This window comes from Hypanus sabinus, chromosome 2 (assembly GCF_030144855.1).
Source record: "Hypanus sabinus isolate sHypSab1 chromosome 2, sHypSab1.hap1, whole genome shotgun sequence".
NCBI lineage: Eukaryota > Metazoa > Chordata > Chondrichthyes > Myliobatiformes > Dasyatidae > Hypanus > Hypanus sabinus.
This window is the reverse complement of record NC_082707.1, coordinates 121,200,178-121,216,296: the sequence shown is the minus strand read 5'-3', so window position 1 is coordinate 121,216,296 and position 16,119 is coordinate 121,200,178. Positions and strand designations below refer to the sequence as shown.

General features: G+C 39.5%; 1 protein-coding gene across 3 annotated transcripts in view; it reads right to left on the bottom strand.

Moving 5' to 3' along the window:
* The window catches only part of rpap1 (RNA polymerase II associated protein 1), a 138,134-nt gene that overhangs the window by 80,433 nt on the left and 41,582 nt on the right, over positions 1-16,119 (bottom strand). For all 3 annotated transcript variants that reach the window (XM_059953720.1, XM_059953711.1, XM_059953725.1), the window contains exon 10: positions 11,921-12,022. In XM_059953720.1, the coding sequence (XP_059809703.1) occupies positions 11,921-12,022 (102 nt within the window). The remainder of the gene's footprint in view (positions 1-11,920; positions 12,023-16,119) is intronic.

Below are 16,119 nucleotides of genomic sequence, written 5' to 3'. Positions count from 1 at the left end.
AACATTGCCCTTTTAGCATGCTTTTTCTATCTCCCATTGCAATTTGTAGGCCACATCCTTACTACTGTTCTGGGGTCAGTATACAACTCCCATCAGAGTATTTTTATCCTTGCAGTTCCGTTCCACAACGTTTGAACAAATTCCAACTCTATGTCACCTCTTTCTAAAGATTTGATTTCATTCACCGCCCCCTCTGCCTTCCTGACTGTCCTTTTGATACAATGTACATCCTTAGACATTAAGCTCCCAACTATAAGCTTCTTTCAACCATGATTCAGTGATGGCTACAACATCATACCTGCCAATCTGCAACTGTGCTGCAAGTTCATCTACCTTATTCCATATACTGCACACATTTAGAACACCTTCAGTCCTGTGTTCACCCTTTTCAATTTTGTCTACCTTTTACATTGCAACTCAAGTTGCCCTATCAACAGCCTCTCCTCACATTGACTCTGTTTGTAAACCAACTTCAGCACTATCATCCACCTTTCCTACGATACTTCTTGCAATGACATACATAGGCAGCTCAGGACACTAGCCACACCATGCTCAACCTTTTGATTCCTAACTTTGTCTGAGGTCTTACCAGATTCTGCCTCCACAACCTCTCCACTAACTGTTCTGGCATCTGGTTCCCACTCCTGCAACTCTAGTTTAAACCTCACTGTACAGCATTAAAAAGCCTTCCCACTAGGATATTAGTCCACCTCCAGTTCAGGTGCAAACCGTCCTGTACAGGTCCCATCTTCATGGTGGACGAGACAAGGCAGAATCAATTTAAGTGAAAAGTAAAACATCAGGATTGGACCAAAATACTGACTTGGGTAAAATCAAGCAGAACAAACACATCATAAAGAGCTAGGGGTCAACAAAAATAATAAACCATTAAGAACTAACGTTACCTCGGGGAAATACTGCAATAAGCTAACATTAACAGCTGTGTTTCTCAGTACACAAAGCATAAATCTGTGCTGGCTTACAAATATAATATAATAGGATAAATAGATAGGGTGAATGCACAAGCCTTTGTCCCAGGGTTCAGGAATCAAGAGCTAGAGGGTATAAGTTTAGAGAGGGGAAATATTTAATATGAACTAGAGGGGCTATTTGTTCACCTAACGGGTGGTATGTATATGGAGTCAACCAGAGTAAGTGGTTGAGGCAGGTGTATTAACAGCATTTAAAAGCTGCATAGATAGGAAAGACTTAAAGGAATATAAATCAGATAGGCCAAAGGGCCCGTTTCGTATGACTCTCTATAACTGGAGATAAATGGTTTGATCTCACAGCCATTACTGAGATAAGGAATGTGGAGAGAGCAGCCTTTGGAAAAAAATATTCCAGGGTAACTTACTCATGGAGAGGCAAGCAAAATGAAAAATAGAGTTAGCAAAATTCTGCTCATAAATGATGATGTAAAGGAAGAAAGGAGAAGTCAAGAAAAATCAGATGCAAAATCAATAGAGCTGGAGCTATAAATTAAGACCAAAAAAGACTGTAGCAAGTAAACACACAAAAATAACATTGGACAGAGTACAAATCAAGAAATTAGAGAATGCTACAAGGGTAATTCAATAGTCTTAAGGGACTTTCATCATTACATATACAGCGCAAAACAACTTTGCAAAAGTAGATTTAGGAAGCGTTTGTGGAATATATTCGAGATAGTTTCATAAAACAATACGTTCAGGAACCAACCAAATAAAGGCCCTATGAGATTTACAATTAATTGTGCAATCAGTTAGAACTAATTAGCAAATCTTTTAATAAGAGATCAGCAAGGGAAAAGTCATTCTAATTATGATAAAACTTTAAGTTTATAAGCAATATGGCTAAATCCTCAATTAAAAAGTTCTCAATTTAACAAAATTACTAAGGTGAGGTGTAGGTTAGCTGAGATAGTATATAAAAGTGAATTAGATGGAATGATAATGGTTCACCAATGGGATACAATTAAAGAAATCTGAATGATTAAACACTCCACTGAGTAAAAAAAATCTCCAATGCAAAAGTGAGATAGCCACAGTCGGGGATATTGGGTAAATTACATTGGTAATTGTAGTGGTAAATTGTACATGTAATTGGTATATTACATTGAGCAGCAATATTAAACAGCTATTAGAATTAGAAATTTATAGCACAGAAGGTAGCCATTTGGCTCATCATACACATCCCATTCAGAAACAGACCTTGGTCTATTCCAATCTCCATATTTGCTCATAGCTCTGGAAGTATCTTCAAGTACTCAAACAGATGCTTTGTAAATATAGTAAAAGTTTTGGATTTCAATATCCTTTCAAACAAAATGTAAACATTTTTCCTCTAATCTCCTCTAATCATTCTAGCAACGAACTTAAGCATATCCTCCCTCAATATTCACCCTAACTGTAACTCTCATAAATATACATCCTGGTTACATGATATTATTTGCATCCCTTGTCCCAAACAAAGCAATCCCAGCCTGATATATCCATTCTTCTTCTTAAGAATTTTAATGGCAGTTGGCAATCCAGCTTGAAGGTACATTACCACTACCAACTAGACTGGAGTGTGGTGCAGAGAGTTGGTAAATAAAACTCTTACTGGTACTTCATTAAATGAAAACTAAATGACCTCAAAAAGCTCAATAGATTGTAAATAATGAAAGACAATAATGTGAATTAAATTAGTCACTTCCATAAAAGTAAAGCTTTTAAATGAAAACTAACAACCCCCAAAGATAGTAGTGAAGCCTGAATTTGATTTCTTTGAATGCTTCACATTGTAATAGACTGAGTTCTCCTGTTTCATAATGACAAAACCTACACACCCCAGAGTGATGTTTTCCAACAAGGTACAAGGAATAACTAAGCATAGTATGTCCAATTCTAAGTCAAGTCAATATAATTCCTTCCCTTCTTGTCTTACCCCCTTCTCCCATCAATCCAACAGTTTTATGTATTCTGTAAAGGTGTCTCCCCTTATGCCCATTATTCCACAAGTCTTGCCATAAGCCTCTAATTATTAACTGCACCAACATCTTAGCTTTTGATTTGCTGACTGGAAGGTCTATATCTACAGTTGAGTTTTTAACAGCTTTCTTAGCTAAACAATCAACCCACTCATTACCCTCAACACCTCTACGTGCAGGAACCCACAAGAGGCAGATATGTAAACCAATACTTTGAATATGAAATAATGTTTGAAGAGCTGAAAGCAGTAAATCTGACCTACTGTTAGAAGAACCTGTTTTAGGACAAATCAAAACCAAAAAAGAATCTGGACAAATTTCCTCTACTGACTGTAAGCCTAAAATGATGGCAAACAATTCTGCTGTATATACTGATAAATGGTTAGTAAGACATTTCTTTATTGTTACTGTAATGGCTCCGAGGGTAGTCATAGCCGAAGGGTGGTAGTGGGGACGAGCTCCCACTGCTAAACAAATGCTCTTCATGGCGTGCATCTCAAACAGCCTCTGACAACCAAGTCCAACTCCTGACCTTCACGTGTGGCATAGTTCTTATGCCTGGCGGAGCTATTCTCACTCACAGGAGAAGGGGCAAAGGCGGACCACTGGTGCCTTAAAACCAGTTGTTCCGGGCAGATGGGGCTCATTAACCATGGATGGCAGCTCATCCAGGAGACGGAAAACTCCAATTTCAAACCTCTGCTGCCTTACAGCTAAACAGGAAAAGCTTTGGGAGTAAACTCAAAGGAGAAATCTGGAGTCGGAGTCCCGAAGGCAGCTGACTGCTGTACCCAGCACCAGCACAGCAACTCCTGCGACGGTGCTGGCACCAAACGGTATCAACTTTTGTTGTTCCTTTGGACCTGTCATCGGCATGGAGAGGAGGGGGTCCCACTGCATGGGCAACAGATGAATCTACATATCAACTCTGCCCTAGCTTGCGCTCTGGAGAAGCCACTCCCGGTGACTCCAGAGGTGCAAAAGCCATGGTCGACCACAACTGACAGAGGCCACACAATTCAGTTACAAAAACAGCCACACCAACTTCCCAGTTAAATTATCTTTCGGTCCATCAGTAAAAATTGTTAACATATAATAATTTTCCTTAAGATATTAATGAACCAACAGATTCTCAGACATATTCATTAAATCATGTAACCAAAAGTCAACTAAAGTTGTTGGAAAAAGAAACAAGGTGGGTTTACTGAGAAAGCTACAATGGGATATATGGCATAATCCCAGCAAACCCGAGCATGATAAGAACCCAGCCACCCAAAACTAAGAACGTTCTTCTTGTGATGTTCCTGACAATCCTCCAACACACTTTTAACAGGGTGATCATTTCTCCGCCCCTTCAGATTAATCCAGTTTATTAACATCAGCTTCAACCTCTGCAACTGAACGGGTAAATTGTCCCACTTCAACCAGTAAAACTGTAACTAGAGATGACCTTACCGCACCACAATACAGTCTTAAAGCCTGTGCTTGTATCATATCGAAACATTTTAAACTTGAAGATGAAGCTGATCCCATAAGCTACACAGCCATCATCAAGCGCAGATCTAATTAAACAAATATCTAATTAAACAACAGAGATTTCTGTGTAACACCCTAAGAATACCCACATAGACACCTGAGGATATTTAATTCTCCTTTGCATCTATTGATTATTTTACTGATATGGCCTTCCATGTCAGCTTATTATCCATCCACATGCCTGGAAATCTTACCACAGACACTTCAAGAGCTTGGCCATATCATTTCAAATCAAGTGCAAGTCTATTAATTCTTTTTGAATGTGCTTTAGCTGCTGAAATCCCCATCTATTTTCACACTGTTCGACCTTATTCATCTCTAATTGCTGTTAAATTGAAATTTCTACCTCTAATCCATAAAGCTCCATCATCTGCAAAATGTGACTTACCCATCACAGTACCTATCTCAGGGAAAATATCATTAATCATAATATTAAATAATAAAGGGCTACAAATAATGCCTTGTGGGATCCCGTTCTCTATCTCATCGAAGCTCAAATATACCTTACCTACCCTTAGCTGCATGGGCCATCGAAATATAAAAACACAGCAAAAATTATATAACCTTGCTCTCACTGCTAATTTTTATAATTTAATCAAAAGACCTTCCTTCCACAACATATCGTATGCTTTTTCAATATCAGAAAATATTGTTATTACAAATCTTTATTTACCTGTGCTTTCCTAATATCATCTTCCAAACATAAAACTGAATCTAATGTCATTCTACCTTTCTGAAATCTGCTCTGTCAAAAAGCTATATCACATCTCTTTTCCAAAATATAATGCAAAAGCTATATCACCATACATTCCATAAGTTTACACAAATGGGACGTTAATGATATTGGTCTATAATTAGAAGGATCCAATGGGAGTTTTCCAGAATAGGCACTACTACAACCATTTTCCACAGGGAGGAAAGATGGCCTAACCTCCAAATACGATTCAAAAATTTTAATATTATCTTGAGTTGTCAGTCATGTGTTTAAACACACAATAACATATAATCCTTTCCTGGAGATATCTGACCTGCACTATGAATAGCCTTCTTAAATTCACAGAAAGAAAACTCTACAGCACTAATACTATCATTGCTACAGCTGGCTTTTAACACATCAGGGTATTCAGTTAAAACCTTTTCCCTACATTGTTTAACCTCTTCACTAATTATCTTGATTACGAATTGCAGCAAATGACCTAGCCAGTAACTCAACCCTCTCTATTTCAGTAACAATCATATGATCTTTTTTAATCAATACTAGAATGTTATTACCCCGATGAATCATCCCCATTTTCTTAGTCATTCCCCAAACATCTCCAAGTTCAATATCCCTTCCAATACTACCACAATATGACCTACAGTAACCCTTTTTCACAATCTTCACCACCTTCCTCAGCACGGCCTGTGCCCATTTATATTTAATAAGGTCACATGGAGAGTGATACTTCTTAACTTTCCTAAACGCTTTAATTCTCTCCCTGATTGCCTCTGCACACTCCTCAGTCCACCATGGTATAGCCTTTCAGTATTAATGCCCTTTTTAATAGAAATCACTTCCAGCACAGTTTGGTGAATAATGTGACATAACCTTTCGTTACAAGAATTCACACCATCCTCAGCATTCAGTCCTGACAGACATTCATCACATAAAAGATTAAACTCCTCCCAATTTGCTCCCAAAATCCACCTCCTAAAAGTGGTCTCCTATCCCCTATCCAAACCTAAGCTTATAAATGTAGGAAAATAATCACTCCCCAATGTTTTATCACTCATAACATCCAACACTCACACCAATCAGAATGTTTGAAACTAAAGTTAAATCTATAACAGTTTCAGAACTATTATGAACATTAAATCTCATATTCCTCCCATCATAAAGACACTCAAGATGAGAAATATCTAAAAATTATTTTACAAACAACCCCACAGTGGTTGTTAAAATCCCTACACCATACAATCCATAATGAGTTAGTACTACAAATACTTTCTACCAATCAATCGGAAGCTTTCTATAAGTGTTGTAAAAATTAACCACTTTAATACCCCTACCTGGTGAATCAAATACTTCTACTAAAAAGTGCCTTATATGTTTCATTCAAATCCTCATCTCTATGTTCTATCTTTTCCTTATAAAACTGGCAACACCACTCCCTCATCCAACTAATCTATCACACCTTTTCCTGAATACATATAACATCAGGAAGATTTGACAAATCAGAAACAAACTTCTTAAAGTCTTGACCATTAGAAATCAGGCTTCGTGCATTCCACTGCAATATCCTTATGCCATTATGTACTTGCACAAGGAGATTGAAATACAGATACCCACCCATCAGAGCCTCATTTACAGCTTCCCACATAACACCAGTTATACCAAGATACTTTTCAGCAGCTTTCACAATAACTTTAATTTTCTCTGTACGACTAGGCGTCTGAGGAGTCCAATTCACTGCATCAGTTATAAACATCACAAACTTCAGTTTATCAACTTGGAAAGTACCTTTAGGAAAAGAATGGAGATGCAGGCGGAGTTAAGATGGCGCTAAATGGCAACTCCTTTACATGTGTCATTGGAAACAACTCTATTTCCATCTTTAATATCTTTATTTTTCCCTTTCAAGGTTCTTTTGAAGACCCTGACCTGAAGTTACACTCTGACCTCGTTTCTTTGCGGGAATGGGACCCGTTCTCAGGGTTTCAGAACTGACCAACGTTCAGCATGCCAAGGGGTCGGCCTGAGAGGCGCCTAGTGTTTGGAAGCCCAAGATCTCAGGGCTCTGGAGACGGGCAGATTGAGGGTAGGTGTCATGGCAGGAGACTTGTGCGTCATCAAGGAGGTTGTTAAATCTTTTGTGGTGGGCCCTAAGACCTGAGATCTTTGCAATTTTCTGGCACAGAGCTCGTTAAAAGTAACAAAATGGACTTTTTAACATTATAAACAAGCAGGTTGATGTTACGTCTCCCACTCACTGTGAAAATGGGGGACACCTCCCTCTCTCTTATTAAGGGGAGAGAACCTGTGGGTTGCCGAATGCTGGATGAATTGCGATGGTCTTTGGGGTAACTGCAAGGTCTGTGTCTTTGCTATCGCTTTGCTCACGCTTGTGTTCGGTAGCGGGTGTGCTTTTTGTTTTGCCGGTGGGGGGGGGGAAGGGGGATTGGTGCTCACTGCCGCTTATGCGCGGGAGGGAGGAGCTGGGGGGGGGGGGGACTTTAGGGTTCTCACATTTAACTGTCGTTCATTCTTTGGGGCACTTCTTGGTTTTCGTGGATGTTTTGTGAAGAAAAAGCATTTCAGAATGTACAGTATATTGTATACATTTCTCTGACATTAAATTGAACCTTCGAACTCTGATACCAACATATATACATTGACTTCGTAGTCTGGTAATATTTGATCAACATTCGGTTTAACTTTTGACAAGCCTCTGCACAGGACACACCAAACCATACTTTAATCTGTTGAACTTCAGCCGTCTTCTTAAACACTTCACACTTTATAACCTGCACTATGCTCTTCTCCACAATTACAACAGTTAAACTTTATCAACAACACACACAAAATGCTGGTAGAACACAGCAGGCTAGGCAGCATCTATAGGGAGAAGCACTGTTGACGTTTCGGGCTGAAACCCTTCGTCAGTTAAACTTTATGCCTTCTCCACAAATCTTCATACTTATGTCTCATACCATACTGACTACACCTTAGTTTCCCATGACACACTGCCACAACATGCCCAAATCTTTGACATTTATAGCATATAAGTGGATGTGGAATATAAGTTCATACATTCTAACAAACATACTCCAAACTAACTATCAGGGAGCTTCACCTCATCAAAATATATCAATACAGATAAACTATCCATCCTTTCCTCATTTCTACCTACTTGTAACCTCTTTACCTCCCTAACCTTGCTTGCCTCCCAATAAATGAGATTAACTTCTTCTATCAAAATCTCTACCAGAACACCTCCATTTTCATTAGGCAACATGCTTTTTGCCCAGCAAAGGCTTCAAACGTAATAATTTCTCACACTGTTTCTTATCCTTACAAGCGATTACATATTCCCTCCTCCTGAAGTACAAGCACAATCTATTCAACTCTCTGGTTAATTTAATGGGATCGATGGAAGAACAGTATTCGGGGTCAAATTTAAATAAAACCTTAAAGTCTTCCCTCTTCTTTTCAAAAAATCCCACGTTCCTCTCCATCACTAGAAACTTTTCCAATATTATATTTCTTTTTCCATTTTCCATATCTAGATTCAACTTCACTCCAACCTCCTGTCTCCAAAAACACAACATTTCTGGTTCCTTTTCCAGATCCTCCCCCCAACTTGAACCTACACTATTTCCCAACATCCCCACACCATTCACAGCCAGCGCCACCAACCACAACTCTATATATCTATATATGTATCCCTCCTCATAATTATAGTTGCCCAGCCCTCCTTAACATTCTGAAAAATCTTTCACGTGCTAGCAGATCTTTTTTGTAGTCTTTTTTATTCATTTGTGAGACATGGATGTTGCCGGCATTGGCAGAATTTGTCCATTCCAAATATTCCTAAACTGAGGATGAAGTTAAGTCAGTCAAAGGATTAAGAGTTTGCTATTCAATATTTTAAAAAAGTCAAGTAAATGATTAAATATGACAAATATCCTAAACCTGATGGTCAATGTCCAAGGGTAACAAAGATAGATGCTGAAATAGTAAAGATCCATGTCTCGATCTTCTGGCATTCTAGATTGAACAGTCCCAATGGAATGGGAGGAAGCAAGTTATGATCAGAGATTAAGGGAGCTAGGGCTTTACTTTTTGGAGAGAAGGAGAATGAGAGGAGACATGATAGAGTTGTACAAGATATTAAGAGGAATAGACAGAGTGGACAGCCAGCGCCTCATCCCCAGGGCACCACTGCTCAATACAAGAGGACAAGGCTTTAAGGTAAGGGGTGGGAAGTTCAAGGGGGATATTAGAGGAAGGTTTTTCACTCAGAGAGTGGTTGGTGCGTGGAATGCACTGCCTGAGTCAGTGGTGGAAACAGATACACTAGTGAAATTAAAGAGACTAGTAGACAGGTATATAGAGGAATTTAAGGAGGGGGGATATATGGGAGGCAGAGTTTCAGAGTCGGCACAACATTGTGGGCCGAAGGGCCTGTACTGTGCTGTACTATTCTATGTTCTAAGTTTAACTCACCATTCAATAAAGCAAAAAAAATACAGATAATTTATCCTGACATCTAATGAAAATATTATTCACATTTAGTATTATGGAAATAGTAAAGGGGCTTTGTAATATTATAGAACATTTGAGCTGGGTCACACATATTTGTGAAAGGAAAATGACATTTAGTATGTAAGTTAGTATATGAATATGTAATTTGCAGAATGAGCAATGAATAACTTGTGCACATGGATATTTGGAATTATGATTGTCATTACGCAGGCAACGAAGTCTTTTACCCAAAATTGTACACAGAGCTCATGGAATTGGGGATAACTTGTCACAAAACTTGGGAACAGAAAACAGGGAGCAGGAATAAGCAGCTAGTTTATTGGAGTACTGCAAGGACCAGTACTTGGGCTTTAGATCTATGCAATTCATATTAGAGGAGCAATCCAGAGTAATATATTCAAATTAGAAGATCAGCTACAAGAAGAATGCAAAGAACACAAATTAATTGGTCAGAAGGAGGACAGATAGAATATAACCTTTTTGGAGTTAAGTATAGGAAGTTAACTGAAATTTACATAAATGCTGGGATACAGGTAGCAGAGGGGTCCTTGTACAAGAAAATTAACAGACAGACAGCAAGAAATTGGGATGGCAAGTGACAGCTACCTTTACTCAAAGGAGATGTCAATGTGGAAGGAAGAATGGCTCAGTATACCGATAGAGAGCTTTGGTGAGACAATTGCTTCAGTATGGTGTTCAGTTTGGTCTCTTTATGTAAGGAAAGATCTACCTGCCTTAGAGAGAAAAATAACAAATTTACTAGCCATATAAAATGTTGGTTAGGCTACACTTGGGAGTTCTGGTTGTCCAATTATGGGAAAAATAGCATTAAGCTGGAGAGTGTGCAGAAAAGCTTCACAATGATATTATCAGAACTGAAGAGAAGAAGCTTCATACACTAGAACTTATTTGCCTAGAGACAGGAGGCAAAGGGCTGACTTTACAAAACTATATAAAATCATATGGGGCGCAAATAAATGGATGATCACAGTCCTTTACTCAGGGTAGGAGAGTCTAAAGCTAGAGGACACAGATTTAAAATGAGAGGGGAGTGATTTTAAAGGGACCTGTGAGGAATTTTCCACATAGAAGGTGATAGGTACATCAAACAAGCTGCCAGAAGAGCCTGTGGAGGTGGGTACAATAACACAGTTTGAAAGACATTTAGACAGATACATAGAAAAGCCAAGAGGGATATAAGCAAAACACGGACAAGTGGGACTAACTCAGACAGACCCAGTATCTTTGTCAGGGTGGACAAGTTGGACTGTAGGGCCAGCTTCTCTGCAGTACCACTCTATCACTATGTTCTGAGTTCAAGGAACTGTCGAAGATTTAATCAAATACAAGGGGCCTATAACTCACCTGTCTTTAATAGAATGACCAATGGTCACAGAGAAGTGTTTCGAATTCTTGTTTAAATCCCAAGAGCAGTTTAAACTCGATTAGGGGGATAGCACCAGGGTCCACAATACCAAGTAAAGGGACCAAACCAGTCAGGACATAGTTGGTAAATCTTTCGTCAGGGTCATGAAACTTTCACACTTCTTGTCTCAAACGTCTAAGTATATTCTAAAATAAAAACAGAAAGGCCGGGGGTATTCAGTAGGTCAAGCATTAGCTGTAACAGTGGAGAAGGATACAGAGTTGATGCTTCAGATCAATGACCTGTCATCTGATCGCAGTCAAGAGATGTCAGCATGCCAGTTTCTAAAGGGTGCTGACTCTACCTCACTGAATGGGTTTTGCAAGTAGAAAAGAAATCTTGTATTCTTACTGGACATTTGATGATCATCAGGAACCCTAAGTACCAAATGAAAAGCTTTTTACTGGGAACATTAATTCTGATCTATCTGTACATCTGTGGCCTGGCCTGGTTTAGATCCTCAACATTACCTGCTTCTTTTCAAATTTCTGACACTGGTAGTTCTTTTATTTTGTTGATTGCTATGTACATCAATAAACTTTTGGAAACTAAATAGAACAAGGATTAGGGAGAATCAGGGAAGAGAGTGAAGTCAATGTAGAATTTTACCACTGAACAGCAGAAAGGCTGATGAAACATGATCTACTGCTGTTCTCATATCTATGTTCTTAACATAACAGTTCTTTAAGTATTCTTCATCTGGTTAACTACAATGACAGTCCTTTTTGCATAATGGAATTTTGAAGCATGCCAAGCCCACCTTTTGAATGACTCGTGACAACATCTGAAGGGCGAGAGTTCGCTGCTGAATTATCTGACTGCGAGATAAATGGAAGAGTTCTTGAAGTGAATAACCAGCGTCCTAAAAGAGACAAACAAGTTGTTAAGAGATGATCACTGCATTGGTGCTGCATAAATCCCTCCTGCTATTTAATTTAAATACCTTGAGCAACTTGATTAGCTTTGTTCTCATATTTCATCAGAAGGCTTAAGCACTACAAATGCAGCAAGAGCATAAATATTGCTATCGTTCCCCTTCACAATGGGAGTAGAAGAGAGATTTGACTGAAGTTTCAACTGAGTAGATGGCAAGAAAAGGTGAACAATTCAGTAACAAGAGGGCATTAATTAAAGGGAACTGGCAAAAGTCAAAGAGATGTACACAAAGCACTATTTTGGCTCACCAAGTTTACACCAATCATCAACAGCACTTCTGGACTAAGCCAACATTAATCTTGGCCTAAAACATTGACTATCTGTTCACTTCCATAGATACTGCCTGACCTGCTTGGTTTCTCCAGCATTTTGCGTATGTTGCTTTGTTTTGGGGCTGCCTGTTAGGAGATGAATCTCTAGATTGTATCATGTCTACATACTTAGATGATAAATGTACTTTGAACTACGTGCACGGGAGCATTTCAGTTACTGCATTGGTCATGCATCCACTCAGCTTAGATACAACAGTGTTGGGTGTTAACTGAAAGTTTTGAAACTGTGACTAAAAATTATAGAGAAATTACAGAGTGAATGGATGGATACCATCTAAAGTGAAGGGTCAGCCATTTAGAATCAAAATAAGGAGAGGTTTCTTTACAAAGAGGCACAGAACTTTTCGGCATTTTCTACCTTGAAAGGCTTGGACACAGGTAGCTGGAGTTGTTATGAATCATCCGATGACAGATGGGCTTGAGGGACATTTCCTACGTTGCTATAAGATGATACAAATCACCCAACCAAAAAGGAGATAGCCATGTGCCCATCTCCAGCTGCTTGCCTGAGTTGGATCCAAAGCCAGGAAATGGAGCACTTTCTTTTATTAGGAACACAAATCTGTTCACCACCATCTGGTTAGGTTGTACTGAGTTCCAGTGTCAGTGGTATTTGGCGCACCAGGGGTTCATGCTTATTCACAGCACAGTGTGGCCCAGACTGTCAGAATCACTGAAGAACATCTTTACCAGGGTTATTCTGGGACCAAGAGTTATAACCTACCAGGGAAACCTGAACAGAGATGGGCACCTCGCCAGAAAGACTGACAGGGGACCAGACAGCACTCATTGATAAAACAAAACTTCATTACAGTTGATACAGCAAAGCTCTGCTCTATCATGAGAATGTAGCCACATAGATGAAATGTTTTGAGAGGCTGGTCATGGCTAGACTGAACTCCTGCCTCAGCAAGGACCTGGACCCATTGCAATTTGCCTATCACCACAATAAATCAACAGCAGATGCAATGTCAATGGCTCTCCACACGGCTTTAAGACCATCTAGACAACACAAACACCTATATCAGGATACTGTTCATCAACTATAGCTCAGCATTTAATACCATCATTCTCATAATCCTGATTGAGAAGTTGCAGAACCTGGGCCTCTGTACCTCCCTCTGAAATTGGATCCTCAACTTCCTAACCGGAAGACCACAATCTGTGTGGATTGGTGATAACATATCCTCCTCGCTGACGATCCACACTGGTGCACCTCAGGGGTGTGTGCTCTACTCTCTGTATACGCATGATTGTGTGGCTAGGCACAGCTCAAGTGGCATCTATAAATGTGCTGATGATACAGCCATTGTTGGTAGAATCTCAGGTGGTGATAAGAGGGTGTTACAGGAGTGAGATTTGCCAACTAGTAGAGTGATGTCGCAGCAACAACCTGGCTTTCAACATCAGACAAAAGAGCCGATTGTGGACTTCAGGAAGGGTAAGACGAAGGAACACATACCAATTCTCACAGAGGGATCAGAAGTGGAGAGTGTGAGCAGTTTCAAGTTCCTGGGTGTCAAGGTCCCTAGGGATCTAACCTGGTCCCAACATATCGATGCAATAATAAAGAAGGCAAGACAGTGGTTATACTTCATTAGGAGTTTGAAGAGATTTGGTCTGTCAACAAATACACTCAAAAACTCCTATAGATGTACCATGGAGTGCATTCTGACAGGCTGCATCACTGTCTGGTTGGGGGGGCGGGGGGGAGTGCTACCACATAGGATCAAAAGAAGCTGCAGAGGGTTGTAAATTTATTCGGCTCAATCTTGGGTACTAGCCTACAAAGTCCCCAGGACATCTTCAACATCTTCAAGGAGCGGTGTCTCAGAAAGGCAGCATCCATTTTTAAAGACCTCCAGCACCCAGGACATGCCCTTTTCCCACTGTTACCATCAGGTAAGAGGTACAGAAGCCTGAAGACACACACTCAGCGATTCAGGAACAGCTTCTTCCCCTCTGCCATCTGATTCCTAAATGGATATTGAACCCTTGGACACTACCTCACTTTTTAAATATATATTATTTCTGTTACTTCTGCACAATTTTTAATCTATTCAATATATGTATATTTATTTATTTATTATTATTATTATTTTATCTTGTTTTTTTCCTACTATATAATGTATTGCATTGAACTGCTGCTGCTAAGTTAGCAAATTTCACAACACATGCCAGTGATAATAAACCTGATTCTGAGATAGTCTCAGGATAAAGAGCAAGACTGATTTGAAGAGTAATTTCTTTCCATCAAGGGTTACTCTCCACTTTGTTGGTGCTCAGAGTTTGAATATATTCAGCTCTGAGATTAATAGAATTTTGGGACCCTGGATATCAGAGGACATGGGAATCCAATAGCAAAGTTGATGGGTACAGGACAGCCATTATCTTACAGAATGACACAATTGGCCTACCTCTTCTCCATCTTATAGTCTCGGCTAACGTCACAAAACCAGATGACGTTCTGTTAGTGGAACCTCGCAAAGTACAAATCAGCTGTTTCAAAGGTTTCAAATTTACGTTCATGACTTCTGCCTCACTTACAAGACCAGTATTTATTGTTCACACTCTACTGTCCTTGAGAGATGGTGGTAAGCCTTTCTCTTGAACTACTAGCAATTCTTCCAATGAAGGTGCTCCCACAGCATTGCTAGGGAAGGAGATCCAGGATTTTGTCTCAGTGATGGTAAAGGAAGAGCAATATATTTCAAAGTCAATGTGGTGTGGGATGGATAATCTGCTGAGGGTGATGTGCCCAAACACTTGTTACTTTGTCCTCTTTGCTGCATGTCACAGGATGGCTATTTCTGAAGAAATTCCTCAGCTGGAACATGTTTTGTAATGTTTTGTGGTGATTTGTAAACACAAGTTATTTTATCCTGTAATGGGCTGAATTTTCATCTTGAAATAATACAGGAAGGGCAGCATTTTCTACCATTCCTCGAATACTATTGTTTTACACCTTTCCCTCCAGACATCAGGTGAGTATAATAGCCTTTGAGAAGAGAAAGGCATTTGTGATTAACACATTAGAAGATCCAGTCAATACCATTGTGGAATAGCCTCATACTGGAGCAAAGAAGAATTCTGCAATTCCATTCACTTATCTATGCCTCCTTCCTAAATAAGATGAATTGATCTCAGTTTTGAAATTTACAACAGACCCAAAAGCTGTGTTAACTTTGGCTGACGACTATATGAGGGAGGAGAGAAAAGGAAAATCCCTTGGATTTTAACCCTCTTTACTGCAGAAAAAAAGTGCTTCCTGACATTACCTGTGCATGACCTGGCTCTTACTTAAAAGTTATAAATTCTTGTTCTTAACTCCACCACCAAAACTCACCAGCCACCCAATCAAAACCTACAATATAATCATTTAAAAGACCTCAGGTGGAAATTTTGAGGATGATACAATAGCCTCACGTCCAGCACCTCAGCTTCAATCCTAACCTCTGGTGCTTTGTGGAGTTTGCACCCTTTTCCTGTGACCATGAATGTTTCTCTCAGGTGCTCCGGGTTCCTCCCACATCTCAAGGATGTGCAGGTTAGCAGTCAGCCATTGTAATTTTCCCCCAATGCAGATGAATAGCAGAATCTAGATGGAATTATGTGAATGCACGGAGAATAAATTGAGATGAGTACAGTATTAGCATAAATTGGTACACGTGGGCTGGCATCGACTCAGTGG